Source organism: Jaculus jaculus, chromosome 20 (assembly GCF_020740685.1).
Source record: "Jaculus jaculus isolate mJacJac1 chromosome 20, mJacJac1.mat.Y.cur, whole genome shotgun sequence".
Classification (NCBI taxonomy): Eukaryota; Metazoa; Chordata; class Mammalia; order Rodentia; family Dipodidae; genus Jaculus; species Jaculus jaculus.
The window spans coordinates 5,810,690-5,836,835 of record NC_059121.1 but is presented as its reverse complement, the minus strand read 5'-3'; the positions used below and the strand labels follow the sequence as shown (position 1 = coordinate 5,836,835).

Sequence of the window (26,146 nt, the reverse complement as noted above, 5' to 3'; positions counted from 1 at the left end):
GAAGAAGGAGAAAATGGGCACACCAGGGCCTCCAGCCACTGCAAACAAACTCCAGATACGTGCGCCTCTTGTGCATCTGGCTAACATGGGTCTTGGGGAATTGAACCTGGGTCCTTTGGCTTTGCAGGCAAACGCCTTAACCTCTAAGCCATCCTTCAGCCCTCGTGTTGCTTTTTGATGATGCAATTGTCCATGTCACCCGTACTTCTGCAAGACACTGGTTTACCAAGCTGTACTTAGATGGAGTCCTGTCTTGGATCTGGCATCAGTCCTCTATCTGGGATGAATAGACATTGCTTCACGTCTCCCCAGGAGATGTCACACAAGACGTGCAGATGATCATCCACAGCCACACCTGGATACACAGGCCCAGCAAGGAAAGAGAGGGCAGACGGCAGGAGGCAATGCAGCTGACCATGCCGCACACTTCTCCCTGATTTGCAGGACGGTGCTGCCCTCTGGTGGCCTAAGGCACACCCATTGGATACAGATCCCCAGAGTATACTTTCTAGGAAATGGGTCTCATGTGGTGGACCTCCTCCAGATCTCTCAACTTCTGTCTGCAGGACCAGGTGACTCACTGTGACCGCTCCTCCCTGCAACCACCCATGCCTCCTTCCCTTTATCCCTGGCGCTCCTGTTTGTACACTTTCTATTTTCCACCTGGACGCTGGGGCACTGGGCATCTTGGTAGCTTTAAATCCTGGAGTGTGGAGCATGTGCCAAGCCTGTTCATTCCACCAGCTTGTGGACCTCGTGCCCAGTGCATTCTCCCTCCCGCCAGGGTCTCTGTCCTTGCTCCTAAGCACTGGCTGAGAAACCCCAGCCAGCCAGCACAGGAGGTGCCCAGTGAATGCCAGGCCCAGAAGGGAAAGTGGTGTCTGAACCACAGGTGGTCCCCACGAGCTTCGCATGGGCATCTGGAGCTACTCCTGACCTGGAGGCCCTATGACACCTCATTCTCACCCCCCTCATCCCCATGGCTGCCCCACACAGTCCTGCCTTGGCAGTTTTTAGCTCTCCGTGGAATTACCTGGGCATCAAAGTCCACCCTACACAGAGCCCGTCTTAAGGGTCACATGTCCTTCCTCCACAACCCCGACTTCAGTGTTAGATGCCTTTAGTCACCCAACCAGTGACCAAGGAAGACTCTGGCAAAGGAGTGGGTGGTTCCTGAGCCTCAGAGCCCCTAAGGGGCAGGGTGCATGGACTAGAGTGAAACCCTACCTTGGGAAAAAAATTTTTTAAAAAAAAAATAATAAAATAAAATAACCAGCTCTTGGGCTGGAGATGGCTTAGTGGTTAAGGCACTTGCCTGTGAAACCATTCCCCAGCACCCACGAAAGCCAAATGCACAAAGGTGGCTTTTTGCATCGTGTTCGTTTGCAGGTGTACAGTCGTTAGAGGCCCTGGCATCCCCATTCTCTCTCATAAATTAAAAAAAAATTTTTTTAAATAACCAGTTCAGGGCTGGAGAGATGGCTTAGCGTTTACCTGCAAAGCCGAAGGATCCTGGTTCAATTCTCCAGGACCCACATTAGCCACATGCACAGGGTGGTGCATGCGTCTGGAGTTCGTCTACAGTGGCTGGAGGCCCTGGCGTGCCCACTCTCTCTCTCAAATAACTAAAATAAATTTTAAAAAGAACTAGCTCTTTCATTGAGTCATCGTATCACATTTTTTGGTTTTTCTTTGTTTTTTCAAAGTAAAGTCTCGCTCAAGCCCAGGCTGACCTGGAATTCACTCTGTAGTCTCAGGCTGGCCTCAAACTCACAGTGATCCTCCTATTTCTGCCTCCCGAGTGCTAGGATTGATTCATTAATATCTATTCTGATCTTTATTATGTCTATCACTTTTAGGTTGTATGTCTTTGTTTTTCTGAGACTGTGAGGCACATCACCAAGTTATTTGAGTTCGGATTTTTCAGTAGAAACACATGGCAGCTTCCCTTGAGAATTGCATTTGCTGTATTCCAAAGGTTCTGGGAAGGAGTGAATTTATTTTCACTTGATTCCAAGAAAAAAAATTTTTGTTTTGTTTTTAGTCCAGGCTAACTTGGAATTCCCTATGTAGTCTTTTAATTTGATGTCATCATCTTTTTCTGCTATTATGAGGGTCTTGTGTGGGTATTGCTAGGCACTGTGAGGTCTTAGATATTGAGGCCAGTTTGTCTGGACAAGTTCCCTTCCTTTGACTCTCACATTCTTTCTGCCACCTCCTCCGCAATGGACCCTGAGCCGTGGTGGGTGTGAAATGTTTCAGTGCTGGACACTCTTCCGTCCCTTCTTCTCAGCACTATGTGGCCTTTTGGGTCATCCCAGTGGTCATCACCATTTGAAAAGAGAAGCTTCTCTAACCAGAAGTGAGAGTAGCATTAATATATGAGTATGAACATTAAGTGTAGTGCTCTCAGGGCAATTTGGTGGGAGTAATGTATGCACTTACCCAGACAAGAGCAGCCAGCCTCAGGTTTTTAAGCTTCCTGCTTGTCTCTGGCAGCCTACTGGGGGGGGGGGGGGTGTCACTGGGAGCCCATCTGACCCAGCCCAAAGGTGTGTGTCCAAGTTTGAGCGGTGGGTTCCTATCTGCTTGCTTCAGGTGGTGCCAGCTATTTGGTGGTTTCCTTTGTTTGGACCTGTGAAAGCGAGCCGGCTTCTTCCCCCACGGAGGGGAAGTCCCCTGCATCTGTAAGCGTGAGACAAACCCCTCCTCCCATCCACTGTGTCTGTTTGGAAGTTCATCCCAGCAACGTGGACCTGACTATGACCAGTCTCCTGAAAATAGATACAACAGCCCTTCATAAAACCTTGGAGATCAAAAGCAGAACTAAACAAGACAAACAATGACCAAGACAGCATTTTCCCTGGTTCTTAGAAGATTACTTTATTCATTTGAGAGAGTGAGAATGAGGTATGAATGGGCCTCTGCCCACTGCAAGCAAACTCCCGGGGAATTGAACACAGGCCGGCCGGCTTTGCAGGCAAGTGCCTTTGACTGGACAGCCATCTCCCCGGGTATCAGCCACTATTGACACAGAGAACTACTGAACTTCGCTGGGAACGGAGGGAAAGTGCTTGCTGCTCAAACACAAGGGCCTGAGCAGGGTCCCCAACGCCCATGCACAATGTCCCCGTGCTAGCCAGTTTACCAGATAGGTGAGGTGTGGGCTTAGTCTGATAAAAATGAGGTGGAGAGACACATTCCACACTCCAACCTCGGGCCACACAGCAACCCCCACACACACCCAGGTTCCAGTAGGGAGTGTAAAGCTACAACATGACCCTTGTTCATGCCCCCCGAGTGTCTGCAGGTGTCAGTGTGACAGACACTCTGCAGGTAACAGTCCCTCCTATGGCAGGAATCTGACTCTCACCTCCAGACTTAGGTTCACTGTCAAAGGGGCATCTACCTTGTTCTCTGCATTTCTGTCTTCTCACGCCAGGGATCTTCCAATGCTAACGTAGTTCTTAAAAGAACTTAGGGGCTGGAGAGATGGCTTAGAGGTTAAGGCACATGCTTGCACAGGTTTGATTCCCCAGTAAGCCAGATGCACATTGGTGGTGCATGTGTCTGGGGCTTGTTTGCAGTGGCCAGAGGCCCTAACGTGCCCATTCTTTCTCTCTGCCTCTCTCTCTCAAATAAGTAAAAACAGCAACAACAAAAAGCCAGGCGTGGTGGCGCACACCTTTAATCCCAGCACTTGGGAGGCAGAGGTAGGAGGATTGCTGCAAGTTCGAGGCCACTGTGAGACTACAGAGTTAACCCCAGGTCAGCCTGGACCAGAGTGGACACCCTACCTCGACAAGCCAACAACAACAAAATCCTTGAAGCGTAACGGTCTCCTTGGATCCCAAATCTCTTCTGGAAGTAGAGGTAGGGCATGTGTTAGGGTGCTCACTGATGGTGTAAAGTCCATCTGCCCGTACTGGCACCTGTGGGGTTCCAGGAAGCGCAGAACTCTCCAGGTCTGCATCACGGGGAGACCCAGCACAGCAGCAGCAGGACCATGGCCCTCAGTGCCGCTGCCTCGGAGGCCCCGTTCCCAAGCCGGCTTCTGCCCCCTGTCACCGCCTCTCTGAGGCCACGGGGACAGACAGGGTGGAGGCTCTGAGTCCACCAGTTGTTTTCAGTAAAATTCAAAGCACGTGAGACAGACGCTGGACTCGAACGAACAATAAAATTCTGAAAACAAGTTTAATATTTAAAACTCCTGTGATAAAGGTAGCAGTACCTTTAAAAGTGGGCTTCGTGGATTGGAGAGATGGCTTAGTGGTTAAGTGCTCGCCTGTGAAGAACCCTGGTTCGAGGCTCGACTCCCCAGGACCCACGTGAGCCAGATGCGCAAGGGGGCGCACGCGTCTGGAGTTTGTGTGCAATGGCTGGAGGCCCTGGCGTGCCCGTTCTCTCTATCTGCATCTTTCTCTCTCAAATAAATAAATAAAAAAAAAAAACAAACAAAAACAAAAGTGGGCTTCGTGTACAAAGCACTGAAGGTCAAAGTACTTTAGCATGAGAACTGCTCTGCTCATTTTCTATCTCACAACACCAACCTTCCCTTGAGACACGAGTGACTTGACTGAAGGCGCAAAGCGACGGGCAGACTCTCCACACGCTGCCCACGCTGCTGGAGCCACGTGTGCGGTGTAGCTGGGAACGTGACATCGGAGCACTGCCCCAGATCCTCTGACCCGGGATCCTCAAATTGAAAGAAAGTGTGTGAGACAAGGGGGCGCACGCGTCTGGAGTTCGTTTGCACAGGCTGGAAGCCCTGGCGCGCCCATTCTCTCTCTCTCCCTGTCTTTCTCTCTGTGTCTGTCGCTCTCAAATAAATAAATTAAAAAAAAAATTTTTTTTTAAAGTGTGTGAGAGAGGGTGTCTGTGTGCGCGTGCGTCAGGGCCTCGTCACTGCAAACAAACGCAAGATGCGTGTGCCACTTTTTCCATCTGGGGATACGTGGGTACTGGGGAGCTGAACACTGGCCAGCAGGCTCTGCGAGCAAGAACCTTTAACCACTGTGCCGGCGCCCCCGCCCCTTCTCCATTCCCGCATCAGAGCCACAACGGGGTCTTGAGCCGACGGACAGGCTCGGGGTGGACAGCAAACACCCTTTCTAGCCGGAGCAACAGCCCATGGTGCTGGAGGTGGCTCTGGCAGTGGGTTCGTCTCCTTTTGTAAAACATATCTCTGCTCCTTGTGCGAGGGAGCCAACAATTAGGTGGGTCAGCTCTTTGCATTTCAACTTTTTCTTCAACAGAGCAAAAAAGACAAGCTTTGCCTTCCAATATACACTTTCAACAACATATTGTCTGTCCTTTGGACAGCGCTGGCTTGCAGATCGGAGCAGCCTGGGGGGCTTCCGGAGCAGTGCGAGGCAGGCGAGACCACTCCTAGTTCTCCAGTGAGAACCACAGGTGCAGGCAGCCAGGATCACAGGTAAGCCGAAAGTTTCTTCTTCTCTTCAAACTGCTTGTCCACTGCCAGGGACAAGGCCTGGAGGAAACCTTCGATGGTGACGCTGGGTGCCTGCAAAGACATGGCCGTTGCTGAGCAGACCCAGGCCTCTGGGCAGCCGGCACCCACACACTTGCAGGAGTGGGAGGAGGGGCAGCTACGCGTGAGCCGGACGAGGCCAGGCCTCAGCGCAGGCCCACGGCAGGGCTCCTGGTGCCAGCAAACCCAGCGAGCTGTGAGGCTCCACGCTTCTTGCTGGATAGAGCAGCTGCCAGAGCAGGGCGCACCGGCAGCCCACCACCAACCAGCTGAGAAGGAAGAGGGTCCGTGGGCATAGCCTGGGGTCCTCAGGGCCTGCCATCCTGGAGCCTCTCCCAAAGGACCTATCCTGTGCCCAGGGCCCTAGGCCCAGACGTGGCCGCTGTGTGACTGGGAACAGCCACACAGCGCTGGCACCAGGCTCTCCTCCCTGGGGCACAGCGTCCCATTCGTGACCTTGACGCTGAAAACCATGCCCGCCGGTGACTTCCCTGGGCCAAGCAGAATGTCAGCTGATGGGCTTAGACCTGGGCAGGTAAGAATGGGACCCCAGGCCACCATTTTGTGTGAGCAGAACCCAGGCTCATGGGAACAGAAATACTGAGGGGGCCAGGGTGGTTCAGGAGAGAAGTTCTCAATGCCATGTGGCGCCGACGTGCCTGTAGGTGGGCACACATGGCACACCACCTCCTTCCAAAGGCTCCCGGCCCCAGGATTCTGTGGAAGAGCGGCCGCTGCGGAGGGGGGTGGGGCTGGACGCTCGGCGCAGGACTCACCTGGATGTACAGGGCATGAGCCAGGAAAGGGAGTTTTCTTAGGACGCGGCCGCTGAGGCCCTCACTCTTCCTGTGGGAAGATCACAGCAAGGGACGTCAACTTCACATGAAAACATGGAGATTGCACAACCCGTTGCCCTCTTCACAGTGAACCTGAACCCAAAGGCTGATAGGCAACCCCTGTGTGACTCTGGGTATAGGCTGCTGCCCTCTGCTTGAGCCACCCACTGAATGGGGCTGGCCTCCCGTTCTTGGTTCCTGTGCCAGGTGTGTGTGTGTGTGTGTGGGGGGCACAGCGCTGTAGGCACACAGCCAGCAGCAGAGACCCCAAACAACCAGACCACCACGTCCTCCATTTCTTTCTTTCTTTTTGTTTATTGTGAGAAAAAATGGCTTATTTTGGCTTACTAACTTGAGGGGAAGCTCCATGATGGCACAACCAGACGTGGACATCACCCCCTGGCCAACACAAGGTGGATAACAGCAACAGGACAGCGTGCCACGTACTGGCAATGGGAAGCTACGTCCTCCTTTCCGCACAGCTCTCTGAGCTGTTTTACTCCTCGAGATCAATTCAAGTCTCTCCAGCAGAAGGGTAATGCCCTCTGCACCCAGAACTCCCATACACTTCAGGGCTCAAACGAAGTTTCAATCCATGGCTCACACTAGTCTGGCCCCTCTGTCCATGAGTCCGCAGTGGCCTGTCACTACATCACCCAGCAGCCTCCCAATGTCTCCACAACTACGTCGCTTGCCCTTGGGCCCGGCATCAGCCTCCCACCCGCCCTTCACCCTCAAGTCCTGTCCCTCACCACTTCCCCTCTAGCTGCAGGCCTCTTCCACGGGGGCCGGCGGCTCCCAGCCCCTTAGGTGTTCTTTGGGAGACGTGGCTGCACACACAGATATGTTTGTACACACACACACCTACTGTGCACTGCCTTGATAGCTCACCTCAGGAGTGCCCCCTTCCCCCAATTCACAACACCTAAGTCACTTCAAGAAGATTTTTGTTTTTGTCAATTTGCACCTTGATATTTCACTCAAAAGGAGGCTCAGCTTTGACACGTTGTTTTCAATGAAGCCAATCATCTCCAGTTCTCGGAGGGTCAGCAGCTGCTGGCGAGGATAGATGATCTGGCACTGGGGACAGAGGAAGATGTGACCATGAGGGGCCATGGAACAGGCGCCAGGAGCGACGGTGCGGCAGGTGCAGCACAACCCAACGCGTCCCGACGTCCAGGAGGCTGGCGTGAGCGCGCAAGCCCCAGCTCCCTCCTCCTCTCACCTTCCCGACACACGACACACGCCTGAGGCGCTGTTCAAAGACCAACAGCTGGGCCCGGAGACAAGGCCCAGCAGCTGGAGGCACCTGCCTGCAGAGCCTGAAGGCCCAGGTTCGAGTCCCCAGTACCCATGCAAAACCAGATGCTCAAAGATCTCCCATGCACCTGGAATTCGCCTGACAGCCCTGGCATGTGTCCTCTTTCCCCACAACCCGTTTGCACGTGTGCGCACGCACACAAGATCGAAAGTCAAAAGACAAACATAGTTCAGAAACCAGTAGCAACCTCGCTGCAGTTTTCAACCCAAGGACTTCCTTCCTGCCTGTCAGGGCTGGGGTGGGGGAAGTCAGCAAGCCACCGTTGCCTCAGCTCCAGATGTGTGTTAAACCCACAGAGGGGGCGGGCGTGGTGGGGCATGTTAAAGACCCAGCACTTGGGAGGCAGAGGCAAGAGGACTGCCATGAGCTCAAGGCCACCCTCAGACAACACAGTGTAAATTCCAGACCAGTCTGGGTTACAGCAAGACCCTACCTCAAAAATACAAAACCAGGGCTGGAGAAATGGCTTAGCGGTTAAGCACTTGCCTGTGAAGCCTAAGGACCCCAGTTCGAGGCTCGGTTCCCCAGGTCCCACGTTAGCCAGATGCACAAGGGGGCGCACGCGTCTGGAGTTTGTTTGCAGTGGCTGGAAGCCCTGGCGCGCCCATTCTCTCTCTCTCCTTCTATCTGTCTTTCTCTCTGTCTGTCACTCTCAAATAAATAAATAATGAACAAAAAATTAAAAAAAAAATACAAAACCAAACCAAACCAAAAACTCCCATTGGGCAGAACTTGAGCTTGAGCCAGGACAACTGTTGTCCATGTAAGGGTCCTGGCTTGCCCGTTTTGGGACAGGACAGGTTAGCAGAATGACGTGGATGAGGCGTCAGGTCCCTCTGACATCAGCTGCCTGGAAGGCACAGTGGCTGCTTCCACCAAACCTTTCTCTGTGCGCCCTGGGGGTCTGGGGAGTGTGGTGGTAAAATGAAGAAACAGGGTCTGGCCTTTCTCTGGACTGTGACTCCCTCAGGTCTCTACAGCCTCCCCAGTCGGTCCTGCTGTACCACGTCTTCAGGGCCACTTTCGCTGCACAAGGCCCTGACAGGGCGGGACCCACTTCCTAGGACCCGCCTTCAAGATCAGCCTCGAGTTAGCTTCTAGGAGATGGCTAGGTTAAACTTCACAATGCCCCCGATTCATGGTGCAAGCGCGCGTGTCTCCCTGTGAGGGCTGAAGGCCACAGGGGTGTGAGGACCTGATCCCCGCCACACTTGGGCTCCCCGGCAGTGAGGCTGCGGCGCAGGCGAGCTGGATCCAGCTCCGTAGAGCATGTCCTTCTCCAGCTGGCGCCAGGATGCTGCTAACGTGGGCACTCTTCCTAGTGGGCTCCTGCTCACATCCAAAGGAGACCGCATCGTCTTTGCTGAGAACAGCGGGGCCCTGTCCTATGATGTCAGGCAGTGGCTGCAGGACGTGGGGACAGTTTCTCCCTGCCAGTTGGTGGCACTGACTCCAGTGCAGCGTTCACCACAAACCCCACAGCTGCATGCTTGGTCACCCCAAGGCTCCCTGAACTCCAGGCTCAAAGAGAACTCCTGCAGCAAGGGGCATGTGGCAAAGGCCTGTGAACTACGACCTCGAGTTGGATGGCACTCTGAAAATGATCTTTTAGTCAGTGTAGCTTGTGAAGCAAGGACGGCCACTGACAAAGGCCGTGGTGGACTGAGAACCAAGATGTGCCCGACGCTCCCCACAGCCCAGCCACTGACCTCCCGCACACTGGTGCTCCCCAGACTCAACAGTGCAATCATGCTATGGTAAGAGTAAAAACATTGTAAGAACAAGGAATGATGATATGTGTGTGTGTATAAAAACGTTACAATGAAACTCGTGATTTTGGAGCTAAATTAAAATTTAAAAAATCTCTCTAAAGTTAAAAAAGGATGAGGCACAGGGAGACAGGCCAGTGGGCCAGAGCGCGGGCCGCGCCAGCACGAGGGCCCGAGGAGGCCTCACGCCTGTGAGCAGCTGGGTGTGGCCAGTCCTGCGGGAGCAGAGGCCAGAGCATCTCTGGGACTTACTAGTCAGCCAGTCTAAGGGAAAACGGCAGCTCTCAGTGGAACTCAACAAGAGACTAAGTCTCAGGGATACACAAGAAGAAGCGATAGAAGACAGCCAATGGTGGCTTCCGCTCTTTTCCCATGCAGGCATGGGGTGTGCACACCTGCACATACGTGCCTACACCACACACAGCATACGCACAGCAAAAGAGACACTGGGTTAGCACACCACCACGCTCAACCTGTCAGATACAACATAGCTCTATCCATCCATCTATATTTTTTTGTAGGGGCCATTCTAGCCTGGACTGACCTGGAACTTACTCTGAGGCCCAGACTGGCCTCGAATTTACAGTGATCCTTTTACCTCTGCCTCCCAAGCGCTGGGCTTAAAGGCATGTGCCACCACACCCAGCTATGATACAACAATTTTAATTATAAGATGGTTAATACTTGTGGCAAAATGTTTTACTCTACTTGGAACTATCTTATTTTATACTGTTTTTTTTGTTTTGTTTTTCAAGGTAGGATCTTGTTCTAGCCCGGGCTGTCCTGGAATTCACTATGTAGTGTCAGGGTGGGCTTGAACTCATGGCAATCCTCCTACCTCTGCCTGCTGAGTGCTGGGATTAAAGGCGTGCATCTCCACGCCCGGCTGGAACTATCTTATTTTAAACTGTGCCAACTAAGTGTGACCATGTGGACACCCAGTGATGGTCAGGAGGCAGGCTCACACAGGTGTACCTTCATCAGCTCTTCCAGACACGACAGGTAGATTTTGAAAATGGCTGCGGCAGAAGGAGGCCCAATGTACTGCTTGATGTCGGCTCTGTCCACAAAGGCCACGTCGATCTTCTCGGTGATGTTGGAAGTGGTCAGAATCACCACGTTGGAATGCCTGCCGAGGCCAGCAGACAAGGAGCAGTCGCCGGGTGCCCGAGGATTCGGTGCAGCCCCCCCCCCCCCGACCCCCAGGCAGCATAGGCAGGAGGCAAGCGGCCTGTGCGGGAGAGCTCAGCCAGCTTGGGGCTGTACGCACAGCCTCTTCCCACTCAGCCTGCGTGGCCTTTGGAGGTCCCCAACCTTCAGTACTGGTTGCAGCAGGCTGTGTCCTAAACTCTCCCAAGGCTTTTGCTCGACTTCTAGAAAGCTCTGCTAGATACCACTGAACCTGCTGCAACCTTGGGGGTCTCACTTTATGCTCATCCCTAACTGCCCCATCTACTGGGGCCCCTGGCATCCACCGCTCCCTGGCCTAGGCATGGCCTCACTCATTACAGTCATCCTCACTATGAACCAGAGGCAAATGGATTACCAAGTCAATCATCTGCTCCCCCCACCAAAGCCCAGAGAAAGCCAAGGTCACTTGGTCTGTGTGCAGGGGAACGGGCCCAAGGTCTCCGGGGAAGCCCTCTGCAGGGACGACACAGCTTAGGCGCCGAGGACATGACCACGCTACCCCCCCCCCCCCCCGGTTCATGGAGAAGGAGGCAGCTCTGCAAGTGGGGGACCCTGGGAGAACAAGGGTCTCACAGGGCACACGGTGTAGAGGTCAGGCAGGCGTCCAGGCTGGAATCCCACCCAGGGGCAGACTGACGAAGCCAAGAAGGGGCAATAGTGAAGCGGACAGAGAGACAGGAGTGACAAGGCGGGTGGGGACGGGCAGTCATCTCGACAGCTCGCGAGGAGCCTGAAGCAGCAGACGCCATGAGCCACGAGCGTGGCAGAGACCGAAGGGACGCTGTGGGGGTGTGCCCCTGCTCCCCAGCCCACACCTCCTTTCCTCCAGCACGAGCGATGGGCATGTGGGGCGCCCGTCAGTCTAACGGGGAATCCGGGTAAGAGTGGTGAGGGGCTCCGTGAGCGGCCGCAGTGTGTCTGCCATGATGTGTGACTTAGGATAGGGACGTGACACAGAACTAGGAAATGATGCTGGGGGACGGTGACACGCCGGGACACCCATGTGGGGAAGATTTAGGGCTCGGCAAGACACCTGCCTTGGATGCAGTGGGGAGACACTGGCAGCAGAAGGCAAGCGGTGAGGAAAGTGTCTGAGAGGACGCACTGCCCCCTTCCCACACTGCCCCCTTCGCAGAGGTCTGAGGGGGACAGAGCCCTGGCTGGCCTGAACAGAACACCCAGAGTTGAGAGCTGGGAGCAAGGTCCAAAGTGACGCGATCACCAAACTACCGCTTCTCACAAAGCCTCACTGCCGATCCCATTATTACCTCTTAATCTGGTCAATCTGGGTCAGGACAGCATTGACCACACGGATGGCGTCCGAGGGCTCAGCACCTGCCCTACAGGCACTGCGGGCAGCTGCAAGACTCTCCACCTGCACGGACAGACCAAGGTCAGGGAGGGGAGGGCCCGCCCACAGGCAGCTTCCCACGGGCTGAGAACAGAATGAAAGCACGCGCACCATCTGCCTCTGGGGGCGCAGCGCGTTGGCTGTCAGGGGAAAGGCTGCCACGGCACACACCACCCAGCACAAGAGTGAGGGGCATCGGGCAGGCGCCTGCGGCAGTCAGGGGCAAGCAGGACCACACTGGCCACCTGTGGGCGCCTACCTCGTCGATCAGCACGAACACCAGGGCTTCTTTATCATCAATTAACTCCTGGATCTTCTGGAACATTCTGGTTACCAACTTGCCACTCTGAAACCAAAGCACTCTTTGTGGGCAGTGCTGACTGCAGTTCATGGTGACAGGCTCTCACGGAACCGCCACCACCCACCTCTTCTAACGGCCCCTCAGACGGCCCACCTCTCATACCCGAGGAGCCCGGTACGCACTGGGGGGGGGGGGTGCAGCTCAAATACTCTCCCTAGCTTCTAGACCCGAGCCTGCACCTGCTGGTGCTCAGGAAGGCACAGCACTGCTGCCCCCACTTCAGGTCACCTGTGTGAACTCACTGCCCAGGAGTGAGGCACCTCCTGGGTGGCAACATGGGGAGTGGCGAGGGTGCTCGGCTCACAGGCCTGCGTCCTGCCTCAACCCCCACCCGAGGGCCGTCCTGACACGGGGACACTGGGCACACCGCCTGTCAGCGTGCTGCGTGAGCGCCTGGGCGACGTCCTGCCCTACGCGGCCGGAAGTCCTCCCGCTCTGCCCTCCTCTCAGCTCCCCCGGCTCTGCAGCCCACTCTGACCACAGCTGGCCACTGTTTACGTTCCCATCTCACCTGTATCTTTCCAGAAGCTTCTGTGTTTAGAGTGGCGGCCACAAATCAGAACAGTCCACACTTACCTCAGAAAACCACTTCGAGAACAGGCTGTGGCTGTTTATTTCAATCAACTGGCCGTACCGGTACCTAAGGCGACAGAGGTCACACTACCAGCAGTCCCAGGAGCCCCCGGCAGCGGGCACTTCTCTCCCGCGGCCTCCCTCCACTGCCCGCACCACGCTCCCGGGCCTGCTCCCAAACCAAGATAAGCGGCTCCGCGTACCACAGAGCCACAAACCTAACAGGTCCAGTGTTAGTCAACAATTTCTTCTTTTTCTTTTTCTTTTTTTTTTTTTGAGGTAGGGTTTCACTCTAGCTCAGGCTCTCTTGGAATTCACTATGTAGTCTCAGGGTGGCCTCAAACTCACGGTGATCCTCCTACCTCTGCCTCCTGGGTGCTGGGATTAAAGGCATGTGCCACCATGCCCAGCTGACAGTTTTTCCATAACCTCATTTTAATAGGAAAGCTCAATTTATTTATATAGTTTACATTTTTAAAATAGCAAACAAAACAGAAAGAAGCATCAAGAGATTTTGACAGAAACTACATTTTCTTCCTCCACCCATGAAATCCTGAAGAATGTGGCAATTCCTTTTCCCACAGAACCCAGCCCTGGGGTACACAAAGGTCCAAGAGCCCAATGGCACTACTGATCAGAAGGCACTGCCCACCACTTGGGACACAGACCCACTCAGCCTATGAAGCAAGGGAGAGAGCAAGCTTCTGGGACCTCTCTGCTGCTTTCTCATGTCTCAAGTTCAGAGAAGTTCTTCCTTGCAGAAAATACCACTGACAGTCCATTTGACGAGAGAGCATCCATCACCTTCACACAGGGACAACCTACTGAAGTAAACTCTGGCTTGCATATTGAAATCCATCCTAAAATACCCAGAGTACTTCGTAAAACAAAGAACTCATACGATTCTCCTTGTCATTTCTAAGTCACAGGGTAAATACAGATTTCCAGGTTTTTTAAGTGAAAGATTTCTTGTCAAAACATTTTTACCTGTCTGGTGGTGTTTTGGGAAATTACCCCTGGAAGCCTTAAAAACAAACAAGCATTCTATTGTCAGAACGGGCCAATTTGCTAAGTGCGACAGAGCAAAACACAGCGCTCTCCCAAGTACACCTGTGTAAAGTGTATCTGGGACAGGCAACAAAGCAGACCGACAACAGTGACTCGTGCGGGACCAGGCATCGGGCGGCAGCAGTGCCACCCACCCTGTCTGCAGCAAAGAGACAACCAGACAAGAGCGGTGAAGCGATGTCTGCTAAGGGCGCTGGGCCAACAGGCAGCAAAGGTGATTCAGACAGAAAGAAGTGACTGGGCCCCAGCTGCGTGTTCAGGGCACGTCCAGCTATAGCCTGGGGAAACCCGGCAGAGCAGCACCTTGAGGAGCTGGTTAAATGCCCTGCTCTGTCTGTTATTTTCTCATCACTGTGAACAAAGAACTTACAGGACCAAGGGCTTATTTGGGCTCACAGTTCAGAGGAACAAGGTCCACCATGGTGGGGAAGGCATGACACCAAGAAGCTGAGAAAAGGAATGTCAGCTAGCCCCCCCCCCCCATTTATTTATTTGAGATAGAGAGAGGGAAAGAGGTAGATAGAGAGAATGGGAAAAAAATTTTAAATTACAAAGTGGCTAGATATAGTGGCTCACCCCTGTAATCCAGCACTCAGAAGGCTGAGTCAGGAATATCTCTTTTTACTTATTTATTTATTGGAGAGAGGGAGGGAGGATGGGCACTTTAGCCACTGCAAACGAACTCGACATGCATGCGTCACCATGTGCATCTGGCTTACGTGGGACCTGGAGAATCGAACCTGGGTCCTTAAGCTTCGCAGGCGTGTGCCTTAACCGCTAAGCCATCTCTCCAGCCCCCTTTTCCTTTTATTCAGCCTGCACCCCAGACTGAGGGATGGTGCCTCCACATTTAGGAGGGTCTTCCCTCCCCAGGGAGACCTCACTGGACACCATCAACGACACGCCCAGAGGTGCCGCCTACCTACGTGACTCCAAGTTCATCAGGTTGCCAATGAAGATCAACCACCACACATGCCAAGAAGCAGAAACACGTGAGCCACAGGCAGAAGACAGGCCAGTCCCAGGAACAGAACTGGCGGCGGTCGTGCGTAGGGGCACCAAAGCAGCGGTGACCAGTTTGTCTAGCAGTGTAACAAGGCCAGAGGAACCACATGGCATCCTCAGAGAGGAAAAGTGCACTGGGAGAAGTAAGCTTCCCCGAGTGGATTGGAAAACAGTGGACACTGGACAGTCAAAGGACTTGAACATGGAGCAAGAGGAACTACTCAAGACAGAAGAGCCACTCTTCTCTCTGAAACAGCCAAGTTACCTGCTGGACAGTCTGATGGTCAGTTTCTGGGCTAATGCCTTACAGAGGGAGGTTTTTCCAGTTCCTGGAGGACCTGTAACGAGAACCAGGCAGTATGTTCAAGCCAGCATGTAGGAGCCGGTAACGTTACCATTACACACACTGCTCCCTGAAGCAGAGTTCAAAAGCTACACACCACTACTACGAACTTTTTGCTAATCTGGTCTATACAGGCATTTCTGGTCCCTCTGGCCAGCAGTGCTGCCCGGCTCCCAGCCTTTCTCGCGTGTTGACTCCACTGCTTCTGGCTCATGTCTTGGTGACACCTACCTTCATGTGCAGACTTCCTCTGTGAGGTCCCCTCACTAAGGCACCTTTCAAAGGCCAAGCACACCTTTCTTGGGACCCGGAGCTAGAGAGGCCAGTGGGACTGTTCCCCCAGAGCTGCTTCTGCGGAGACGTCCTCGGGCGCCCGCACCCGCACGAGACCAGGGGAGCTGCTCACGGCCTGACTCTCCAGTAACACTAGTCTCCTTGGTAAGGCCTCTCCTCAGAGGGCCATTACTGGGAGGTACTGGAAACTGAGAGGTGAAATGAGGTCTTAGGTAACTGGGAGAGGGGCTAGCTTGAAAGGGACTGTGGGATCCTGGCATCATCCTCTTTCAATCCTGCCGTGAGGGTACGGACTGCTCGGCCATGTACCCCTATCACAGGCCCCAACGGCCGGCTGACTATGGGCTGGGACCTCCACGTAAGCCTGTCTGCATGCGGTGCTGACCTCAAGTGTTGGCTGCGCGGCAGCTGAAGAAAGCGATCGTGTTGAACACTCCCTCCCTGAGTGTCCGACAGTGGCCTGTGTGCTCTGAGGTGACCGATGGGGGTGTTTAAACAGAACATACATGTGCACCAGAACGCTACAGGTGCCTTCAACACGACATGCATGTCCACCACCACGCTATTAGTGCTTTCAAATAAGGAGAGGAAACACATCTGATTTTGAACAGCGCGGTATTTACTAATTAAATTACCTGCTGGCTCTCTTGTCTGCTCTGCTACTAGGACAGTATGCTAGGGACACGTGCTACTGCAAAGGTGTTCATGAAGATCGTGGCCAAACACACAACCTTAACTGGCATGCGGAGGGTACTCTGAACTTCCCAGCACTAATGCGGGCACTCTCTCGATTCCACTCCACTTCCCGGCTCCTTTTGATCTACTGACATGGGGGGCGGGGGGAGGGGCAGGATCACCCATATTTTCTTCTGAGAAGGACCTGACAGAATTTCTTTAAAAACTGCTTTTTGTAGTGCACTCTCACGAAGTAAAGCTGAGCTACAAACACAGGACTATTTTTGTCCTAAGGGATTATGTTCCATTGGGAACATAAGGCAGCCATTTAATGAACCGTTAGTAACAAAGAGGAGACTGCTGTGACCTGTTTAGCTCCACAGAAGGGGACCACCCTAGGCAACCGCGACTCCTTCAGCTACTGCATGGGAGGCGGCGGCGCAAGGACAAGCTCCCACGCTCGCCGCGCCCGGGAGCCGCCCGCCCGCCCGCCCGCCTCACCCACCGTGCAGCAGCACCACTCGGTTCCACGTGATGAGGTTGCTGTCCACGTTCTTGTCAGAGAAGAGCAAGGTGGTCATCACGTAATCAAGGAGCTGAGATGGAAGAGCAAAGGCAGGTGAGGTGCCTGAGGCTGGGCTGTGGACTCTGCTCCTCAGCACACTGGCACCTCCTTCAGCACTGTTCACCTCAGCCCAGAGACGCACAGGGTGAGCACATTTCACAGTGAGCTGTTGAGCCCCTTCCCATCCCTTCAGGGGCATCCCTGGAGGACAGACATTCAGGGGACAGGATTCCCAAAAGGCCACCTAAGTTAAGGGGCACCGAGATGCTGCACAGCAGGACAGTGGGGGCATTCTGTGAAAAAAACACAGCCACTTACGTGCGATTTGATCTCAACATCGTACACAAGACTGTCCCAAAGTCCATGGAATTCAGCTGCCGGGGGAGAATAAGGCAAGACCTAACTTCAGGAAAACCAGCACGCACCGGTGGTCAGGCCCGCCCCGCGCCCAATGCTCTCCACTGCCTGCTGTAATGAAGACTGAGATTCTGCCGCAGCACGCAGCTCTCCTGCACGCTCAAGTTCTCTTAAAATTACAGATGCATGGCTGGGGAGATGGCTCATGGCTAAGTGCCCTGGCCAGTTACAGCACAAGGGCCCGAGACCCCTCGAGTTTGACTCCCAAAAGCCCATGTAAAAAGGCAGGCGTGGCCCCGCACATTTGTAACCCGGGAGGCCAAGACTGGAGAATCACTGGGGCTTGCTGACTGAGAAAACAGCAGCTCTGGCTCGAGCCCAGGGCAGTATGCAAATGAGCAATAGAGCAAGGCACCCACAGCTCTCCTCTGGCTTCTGCACGCATGTGTATGGCATAACATGGCTGTACCACACATGCATACGCTACACATTAATACACCACACCGCACATACTCTATACATGGGTGTGCACTCACACAAGGAAAAAAAAACATTATAGATGCAAAATAAATGCCAGCTACGTACTTTTGATAGATTCGTAAAGTTTTAATTTTTCTTGCTGGGCCTGGTGGCCTGTACTCTCTGTTATTTGGGAAACCGAGGGAGGAGTATCATAAATTCAAGGCTTGGCTGGCACAGAGTGAGTTCAAGACCAGCCTGGGCAACTCAACGAACCCTGTATCCAAACAAAACTCAAAAGTGGGCCATGATCATTTGCTTAGCATGTGCAAGGCCCTGAGTTCAACCCCCAAAAGAAGGTGGTGTGTGTTTGTGTGTGTGTGTGTGTGGGGGGGGCAGGATTCTATGGTTTAGGGGCTGGTGTTTTTACACGAGCACCCTTCATGACGGGAGGCTTGAAACTCGAAGGCTGAATTCAATTCCTGGATGCTACCTGCTGGAACTCAGCAGCAGAGAGCTCACACAGCGGAGAGCAGGAGGCAGGAACAACTGCGCAGGTGAGACCAGGAGGCCAGGGACGTGCATCACTGTGACACCCCCACCCAGCCTCCACACCGGGGGAGGGGCTCGTCTGGAAGAATACGGTCTCAACCAGAAAAGGCTCTCCTTTCGTAACTGCTACTGTTTACATCTGCAGTGTCCCGCAAAGGCCCAAGTGCTAAAGGCTTAGCTTTAGTCCTCAGAATGGTGCTATGGAGGTGGTGGAGCCTTAAAGGTGGGGTCCAGTGGGAAGTTTTAGGTCACGGGGGGGCAGGCATGTCCTTGAAGAAAGCATGGGGTACGGACCTCTTTCTCTCCTGTACCTAGTTATGAAGTTAACCGGCCACATACTCCCCACTAAGATGCTGTCTTGGCGAAGGCCCAAAGCAATGGGGCCAATCTTTCCTGACTGAAACCCCTGAACCTGTGAACCAAAACAAACTCACTCCTTACAGGCTCATTATCTCAAATATGGAGAGCAACACGGTGATTAAATTTCCGGAGTTCCCACAAAACTAGCGAACACAATCTCCTCACTGAACTGGGTAGGCACACCTTCTTTGGCCTGCCACTGCAAAGTCAGCACCCCATACCTGCAGGCAGCACCCAGTGGTTTGCTGCGATTATGTTTTCCGTCTCTTCCTCCAGGTTCTCACTGCTGGGCCCGTCTTCATTCAGCTGGAAGATGTGCAGGGCCAGGGCGCATGCACTCAGGTCGATGGGCTGTTGAGGGCAGCAAGCAGACCACATAGCTCAGAGCGCCCCCTAGCTCAGCTGCGCACCACATGCTCAAGTCCAAAACTTGGCTCAGAGCGCCCCCTAGCTCAGCTGCGCACCACATGCTCAAGTCCAAAACTTAGCTCAGAGCGCCCCCTAGCTCAGCTGCGCACCACATGCTCAAGTCCAAAACTTAGCTCAGAGCGCCCCCTAGCTCAGCTGCGCAACACATGCGCAAGTCCAAAATTCAGGGCGGAAGCCCCCGCGCTGCTGACCCTCATTCTCAGAGCGGACGAAAAGTCCTCAGTTTAGTTCACGTTTAGGATCAGCTCTGTAGATCCTTATCCATTCCTTTCTCTTTGGCTCTTACATCCCCCCGCCCCCCATGATGCTTTTGGGGGTTGGGGAAATGACTCAGTGGTTACAGGCACTTGCTTGCAAAGCCTGCTGACTCAGGCTCGAATCGCCAGTACCTACGTAAGGCCAAGTTCACACATGTAACTGCGGTCCAAGAGGACTTGGCACACCCATTCTTGCCCTTGTGCTCTCAAACAAACAATTTCTTTAAAAAACCATGCTTTCTACCATTGCAAAATAACACAAGCTTGTTGAGAAAAATGTAAAAAGGCAGGCGTGATAACACACACCGGTAGTCCCAGGACTAGGGAGGTAGGTGGATCACTGTGAGTTCAGGGTCAGCCTGGGGTAGAGTGAAACCCTACCATAAAAACAAATGAACAAAAAACAGGAAAAAAAAAAAAATGCAAGGCCACCCTGAGACTGCATAGCGAATTCCAGGTCAGCCTGGACCAGAGAGAAAGCATTATAGAATGTGCCCTCACAAAAACATGACCACAGACGGCTTCCCGCATGGTTCTTCAGGCACAGGCTGTCCTTTCGTCCTTCCATTTGGAATGGACAAGTGTTTTGTCTCCTCTCAATACAAGACTGGCAGCGCCGGTCTGAAAATAACACACAAGTCAAGCGCCCGCTCACCACCGCCTCCCAGCGGCACGCGGCACACGTGGCATCGCTAACGACCGCGGCCCTGACCACCGGTGCAGGGAGTGCTGTCGGGTACGTGCGATGAAACGTTCATGTCATCTTCCCTTTCCTGTTTATCATCTGCAGGGCGATGCAGGGCTGCAGAGATGGCTTAGTGGTTAAGGCATTTGACTACAAAGCCCAAGGAGCCAGGTTCCACTCCCCAGAACCCACCTAAGCCAGAGGCACCACGTGACGCATGCGCACTGGTGACGCATGCGTACAAGGTGGTAGATGCACCTGGAGTTCATTTTCAGTGGCTAAGGCCCTGGCACACCAATTCTGTCTTCTCCCCCCTCCCCCCGCCAAAAAAGTGCAAGGCCACCCTGAGACTACATGGTGAATTCCAGGGTAGGCTGGGCTAGAACAAGACCCTACCTTAGTAAAAAAAGGGGGGGGGGCGCTGGAGGGATGTCTTAGCAGTTAAGGCATTTGCCTGCAAAGCCAAAGGACCCAGGTTCTATTCCCCAGGACCCACATTAGCTAGATGCACAAGGCGGTGCATGCACCTGGAGTTCGTTTGCAGTGGCTGCGGGCCTGGGCGTGCCCATTCTCTGTCAAATAAATAAATAAAATATTTTTTAAAAAGCTGAATACTAAATAAGGTCCACAGTGGAACATTTGGGTGAGGGACTATTCTCTTCTGAAGGGAAGCTATAGGCATGTTATGTGGAATTATCCTATAGGGAATCTTTCCATCACTTACCATTGCCTCTAGGGATTCCTTTGTGTTCTCTTTAAACTCTGGATTACAATCCCACACTGTTCACACCGCGGCTTCCGATCTAGCCACTAGTTCATTCGGATGGGCTCCTATGCTCCCGCGACACGCCCGCGCGCTTTGCGGCCTCAGCCTTGTCTAGGCACTGAGTCCGGACGAGCTGTACTGGTTGTTAAGTTTCACTACACGGGTAACTTGCCTGCACGGCTCTGCAGTTACACAGGCAGCCAAGAGACCCGGCTGTCTACTAGTGGAGAGCGGCCAGGGCATACCCGTGGGGGCCTGAACCTCCACGCCCCCTCCTGCTCGGCAAGGAAGAGTGAAGAGGAAGCACGTCTACGGAAAGCTGGGCTTTCACCTCACCAAACAGCAACCAGGGTCTGGAAAGGCCGCCTCCCTTTTCGTATAGTTAGTGTCCTGATGAACCCAGCTAGAAATAATGGTCATGCCCCCTTTGCTGGGTGATGGCCACAGTTGTGGGGAGGGAGACCTGCATTTCTATTCTATCGCACGTCCTCAAAGTGCATGAGACTGCCCCGCTTTACCATGCCACACCGAAAGCTTAGCCAGTCAAGGTCATCCACGTGTATTTTAAGTTTAACCAGCAAGGTTCAGTCCCACTCAATGCCTAACTCACACCCCATGGCTGTAAGGAAACCCGGCGCAAGTCACTATGAGGACCACCTGCTTGGGACCCCTTTGCTTCATTTTCTTTCTAACTTGCTCTTCTTCTGTGTCTGCGCTTGCCAATTCCTTGTAAGTCATCAGATAATTAACTTGAGAGGATCTGTCACTTGCGGTACTGGTAACCATCCCAGGAACCAGGAAAATCAATGAGAAGACCACCAACGAACTGAACAGATTCCAACCCTGAGGCTCCCCGACACTGCCCGAGGCTGACGGCTGTGGCAATCTCACACCATGCGCCTGCTGTGACATCTGGTAATGTCTACTTTTTGTTCCTGACCCATCCTCATTACTTGACTACACTAGTGAGTAATTCATTAGACTAGCAATTTGGTATTCAAATAACGGTACTGTGTCTTCCTCCTGATTGGCTAAGTTTATAGACATGCACCTGAGTTGTTTTGGGGCTTCTCCGAGACCCTTATAATGTACCACCAGACTGTGGTTACGACTCCTTGAAGTTGACACAGTGCCAGAAAGCACTCAGGTAGGTGGCTGACAAAGAGACAGGACATCTGGTTTATACTGAAGTGACAGAAGAAATCTGGTGTGAAAGAAGTATATATGAAGAGAATGTGGTCTATGCAAATTCTGTAATCAACCTAATTATAGTAGTTCTTTTAACTGATGGCAAAGCACTCCAGTGAATGACCTAAGACAGTAAGTAATTCTGTTGGACTGGCTGTTTCTTTGGCCTCTATCCAGCTTTAGTAAGTGGTAAAGGTGTCACCATAGGTTAGTAGATGACAGGGGCTTGGGAACGACACCATTTGTAACTGGGCCTTTACCTAGCTACATCTTGGAGGCACCTTTACATGAGGAAGTAGAAATCTATTTTTTATTCTTTTTAAATTTTTTTTGCTCATTTTTATTTATCTATTTGAGTGTGACAGAGAGAGAGAGAGAGAGAGAGAGAGGGAGGGGGAGGGAAGGAGGGAGGGAGGGAGAGAATGGGTGCTCCAGGGCCTCCAGCCACTGCTAACGAACTCTAGACACATGCGCCCCCTTGTGCATCTGGCTTATGTGGGTCCTAGGGAATCGAACCTGGGTCCTTAGGCTTCTCAGGCAAGCGCCTTAACCACTAAGTCATCTCTCCAGCCCTGTAAACGAGAAATTTACCTGAGTGTCTTTCGCCTTTAATTCTGTGTCGACAATAGACACAGACTGCACATTTCTGGTCAGAAAAGGTTCATCAAACTCAGTCCACGTGTAGTCTCCAAAAACAATATTGTGCCGGTTGAGCAGCTTGCAGACGCTCAGCTTAATATCTTCTTTTTTTGCAGTGCTAGAAAAAACCAAAACACACATAACTTAAAGAACGTTACTTTTTAAATGCTTTTAGTTATCTATTTGAGACAGAGAGAATGAGAATGGGTGCACGCCAGGTCCTCTACAAAAAAACGCCAGACATATGCACTACCCTGTACATCTGGCTTATGTGGCTCCTGGGGAATTGAACCTCAGTCCTTTGGCTTTTCAGGCAGGTGCCTTAACTGCTAAGCCATCTCTGCAGCCCTTTATACGTTTTCTTATGAGGGAGATCAAATTGGTGTGCAAGGCCTCCAGCCACTGCAATCAAACTCCAGACACGTGTGCCACTTTTTGCATCTGGCTTATGTGGGTCCTGGGGAATGGAACCTGGGTCTTTTGGCTTTGCAGGCAAGTGCCTTAAGTGCTCAACCATCTCTCCAGCCTAAAAACATTATTTTAAAGGTCAATGTAGTTTGGTGTGGTGGTGCATGACTGTACTGTAATCCCAGGATTCAGGAAGTTGGGACCATATGGGTTGCCCTGAGACATAAGTGAAATTCTGTCTCACAGAAAAAATACTCTCCTCACGCCAATCCAAACTACACAAAAGACAGACATTAGTTCAGGTCACACTTTGTAGGAACCAAATCTAAAACCACCAGGTCCGGAGCTTACATCATCAGGAACCCCTCATCTTCTCATTTTGTTACTTTTTTTTTTTCCCTGGAGGCAGGCTCTCACTGGCGCCCAGGCTGACCTGGGAGTCACTCAGTAGTCTCAGGCTGGCCTTGAATTCACAGCGACCCTCCTACCTCTGCCTCCCCAGAGTGCTGGGATTACAGGCCTGACTGCCACCACAGCCCGGAGCCAAGGACCCCCCACATTTGAACGAGGAGGTCAGCACGAAGACCCTCAGAAGGGTCATTGACGCCCTGTGTTTGGGACAAGCCCTGCCGGCCACTGTCATTTAAAGAAAGGATGAATGGGTGAGCTTAGCGGTTAAGGTGCTTGCCTTCAAAGTCAAAGGACCCAGGTTCAATTCCTCAGGACCCAAGTAAAGCCAGATGCAGAAGGTGGCGCATATGTCTGGAGTTCGTTTACAGTGGCTGGAGGCCCTGGCGTGCCTATTCTCTGCCTCTCTCAAATAAATAAGGATAAATTTTTGGGCTGGAGAGATGGCTTAGCGGTTAAGTGCTTGCCTGTGAAGCCTAAGGACCCCGGTTGGAGGCTCGGTTCCCCAGGACCCACATTAGCCAGATGCACAAGGGGGCGCACGCGTCTGGAGTTCGTTTGCAGAGGCTGGAAGCCCTGGCGCGCCCATTCCCCCCTCTCTCCCTCTATCTGTCTTTCTCTCTGTGTCTGTCGCTCTCAAATAAATAAATAAATATTAAAAAAATATATAAAAAAAGAATAATTTTTTTTTTGGTAAAGAGGGCTGGAGCGGTGGCCTAGCGGTTAAGGTGCATCCAAAGGACTCAAGTTCGATTCCCCAGGACCCACGTTAGCCAGCTGCACAAGGGGGCGCACGCGTCTGGAGTTCCTTTGCAGTGGCTGGAGGCCCTGGCGCGCCCATTTCTCTCTCTGTGTCATATAAGGTAAGTAAAGAAAAATCTTTAAAAAAAGAAAGGATGAATGACTGGAGGGGAGGAGGGCTGCAGCGGCCGTCCAGGGCCGCCGTCCCGGCCGGGCCCCCCGGCGCTCACCTGCCGCCGCGCTGCAGCACCTCCACGTGCACGGCCGGCGCCTCGGCCACGCACGGCAGCGCCTGCTTCAGCTCGCCCACGGCCTCGTCCATGGCGCCGGGGGCCGCGGGGATGCGGCCGGGGCGAGGCCGCCGCCGCCGCCCCTCCTCGGCCGTCGCGGGGCAGTTCCGCGCGCTCGCGCGCTCTCCGGCCGCGCGGCTTCGGCCGCCGCCCCTTCCCCGACCCGCCGCGCCGCGCCGCGCCGCGCCGCGCCGGACTTCGAATCTGCCGCGCGCCGCCCCCTGACCCGGAAGCGCTCGGCGGCGGCGGCGGGGTCACTTCCGGCGGCGCAGGTCGAGCCTCCGGGCGGCCGCTCTACTGTGTATCCGCCGTCGCTGCCGCTGCCGCCGCCGCCGCCGCCGCCGCCATGGGCAAGAAGCACAAGAAGCACAAGGCAGAGTGGCGCTCGTCCTACGAGGGTGCGGAGGGCGGGGGCCCGGGCAGGGGCCTAGGCCGGGAGCGGAGCGGGGCGGGCGGCGGGGACTGCGCCCGGAAGGGGGCGTCCTGCGCTCGGAGGAGGGCATCCCCGGATGAGGGGCGGGGCCTAGGGCGAGGCGGGGAAATCCCCGGATGAGGGGCGGGGCCTAGAGAGAGGCGGGGATCCCCCAAGTGTGGGGCGGGAATTAGGAAAGGGCGGGGATGCCGCGGGTGAGGGGCGGGGCCCAAGAAGGGGCGGGGCTTCAGGGATGGTGGGCGGGGCCTAGGAGGGGGTGGGGATGCCCAAGTATGGGGCGGGGCCTAGGAGAGGGCTAGATTCAGTGATAAGGGGCGGGGCCTAGGAGGGGGTGGGCACCCCCCAAGTGTGGGGCGGGATTAGGAAGGGGCGGGGATCCAGAGGATGATGGGCGGGGCCTAGGAAATGGCGGGAATCCCCAAGTATGGGGCAGGGCCTAGGAGAGGGCTAGATTCAGTGGGTGATGGGCGGGGCCCAGGAAGGGGCGGGGCTCCAGAGATGTGGGCGGGGCCTAGGGGGTGGGGAACCCCCAAGTGTGGGGCGGGATTAGGAAGGGGCGGGGATCTAGAGGATGATAGATGGGGCCTATAAATGGCGGGCATCCTCAAGTGTGGGGCGGGGCCTAGGAGAGGGCTAGATTCAGTGGGTGATGGGCGGGGCCCAGGAAGGGGCGGGGCTCCAGAGGTGTGGGCGGGGCCTAGGAGGGGGTGGGGAACCCCAAGAGTGGGGTGGGATTAGGAAGGGGCGGGGATCCAGAGGATGATAGATGGGGCCTAGGAGATGGCGGGGATCCCCAAGTGTGGGGCGGGGCCTAGGAGAGGGCTAGATTCAGTGGGTGATGGGCGGGGCCCAGGAAGGGGCGGGGCCCCAGGGATGTGGGCGGGGATCCAGAGGATGATGGATGGCGCGTAGGAAACTGCGGGGAGCCCCAAGTGTGGGGCGGGGCCTAGGAAAGGGCGGGGCTCCAGGAATGATGGGCGGGGCCTAGGAAGGGGCTGGGATTCAGAGGGTGAGGGGCGGGGCCTACGAAGGGGCGGGGAGCCCCTAGTGTGTGGTGGGAATTAGGAAAAGGTGGGTATCCAGAGGATGAGGGGCCGGGCCTAGGAAGGGGTCCCCTGAGGAGTTGGGGCACTATTCTGTGCTGGGGTAAAGCTTAAGCTGGGGTAGGAGGGCTCTGCGGATGAGGGGCGTGGCTGAGGCCTGGAGCAAGTGTAACAGTGGCAGTGGGCTTGAGACCAGACCCTGGGGTCTCCAGGCCTGGGGGAAAGGACAGTCCATCCGGGTGTCCCTGCTGGGTCCCCCGGATCTAAGAGGTGGTCCTGAAGCAGCTC

General features: G+C 54.2%; 2 protein-coding genes across 4 annotated transcripts in view; one reads left to right on the top strand and one right to left on the bottom strand.

Annotated features, from left to right (window-relative positions):
• Nucleotides 1-4,453: 4,453 nt before the first annotated feature.
• Trip13 (thyroid hormone receptor interactor 13) lies at nt 4,454-24,414 on the bottom strand. The gene is made up of 13 exons (XM_045139105.1): nt 24,323-24,414; nt 22,488-22,653; nt 18,793-18,922; nt 17,162-17,217; nt 16,784-16,874; nt 15,232-15,304; nt 12,897-12,960; nt 12,219-12,305; nt 11,877-11,983; nt 10,393-10,546; nt 7,295-7,407; nt 6,268-6,337; nt 4,454-5,524 (listed from the first exon to the last, which is right to left on the bottom strand). Exons 1-13 carry the CDS (start codon nt 24,412-24,414, stop codon nt 5,429-5,431), a joined length of 1,299 nt encoding a protein of 432 aa, XP_044995040.1. The 3' UTR covers nt 4,454-5,428.
• A 296-nt stretch (nt 24,415-24,710) lies between these two features.
• Brd9 (bromodomain containing 9) overlaps nt 24,711-26,146 on the top strand; it is a 38,400-nt gene continuing 36,964 nt past the window's right edge. For all 3 annotated transcript variants that reach the window (XM_045139045.1, XM_045139044.1, XM_045139043.1), the window contains exon 1: nt 24,711-24,780. In XM_045139045.1, coding sequence (XP_044994980.1) covers nt 24,729-24,780 — 52 coding nt within the window. In that variant the 5' untranslated portion in view covers nt 24,711-24,728. The remainder of the gene's footprint in view (nt 24,781-26,146) is intronic.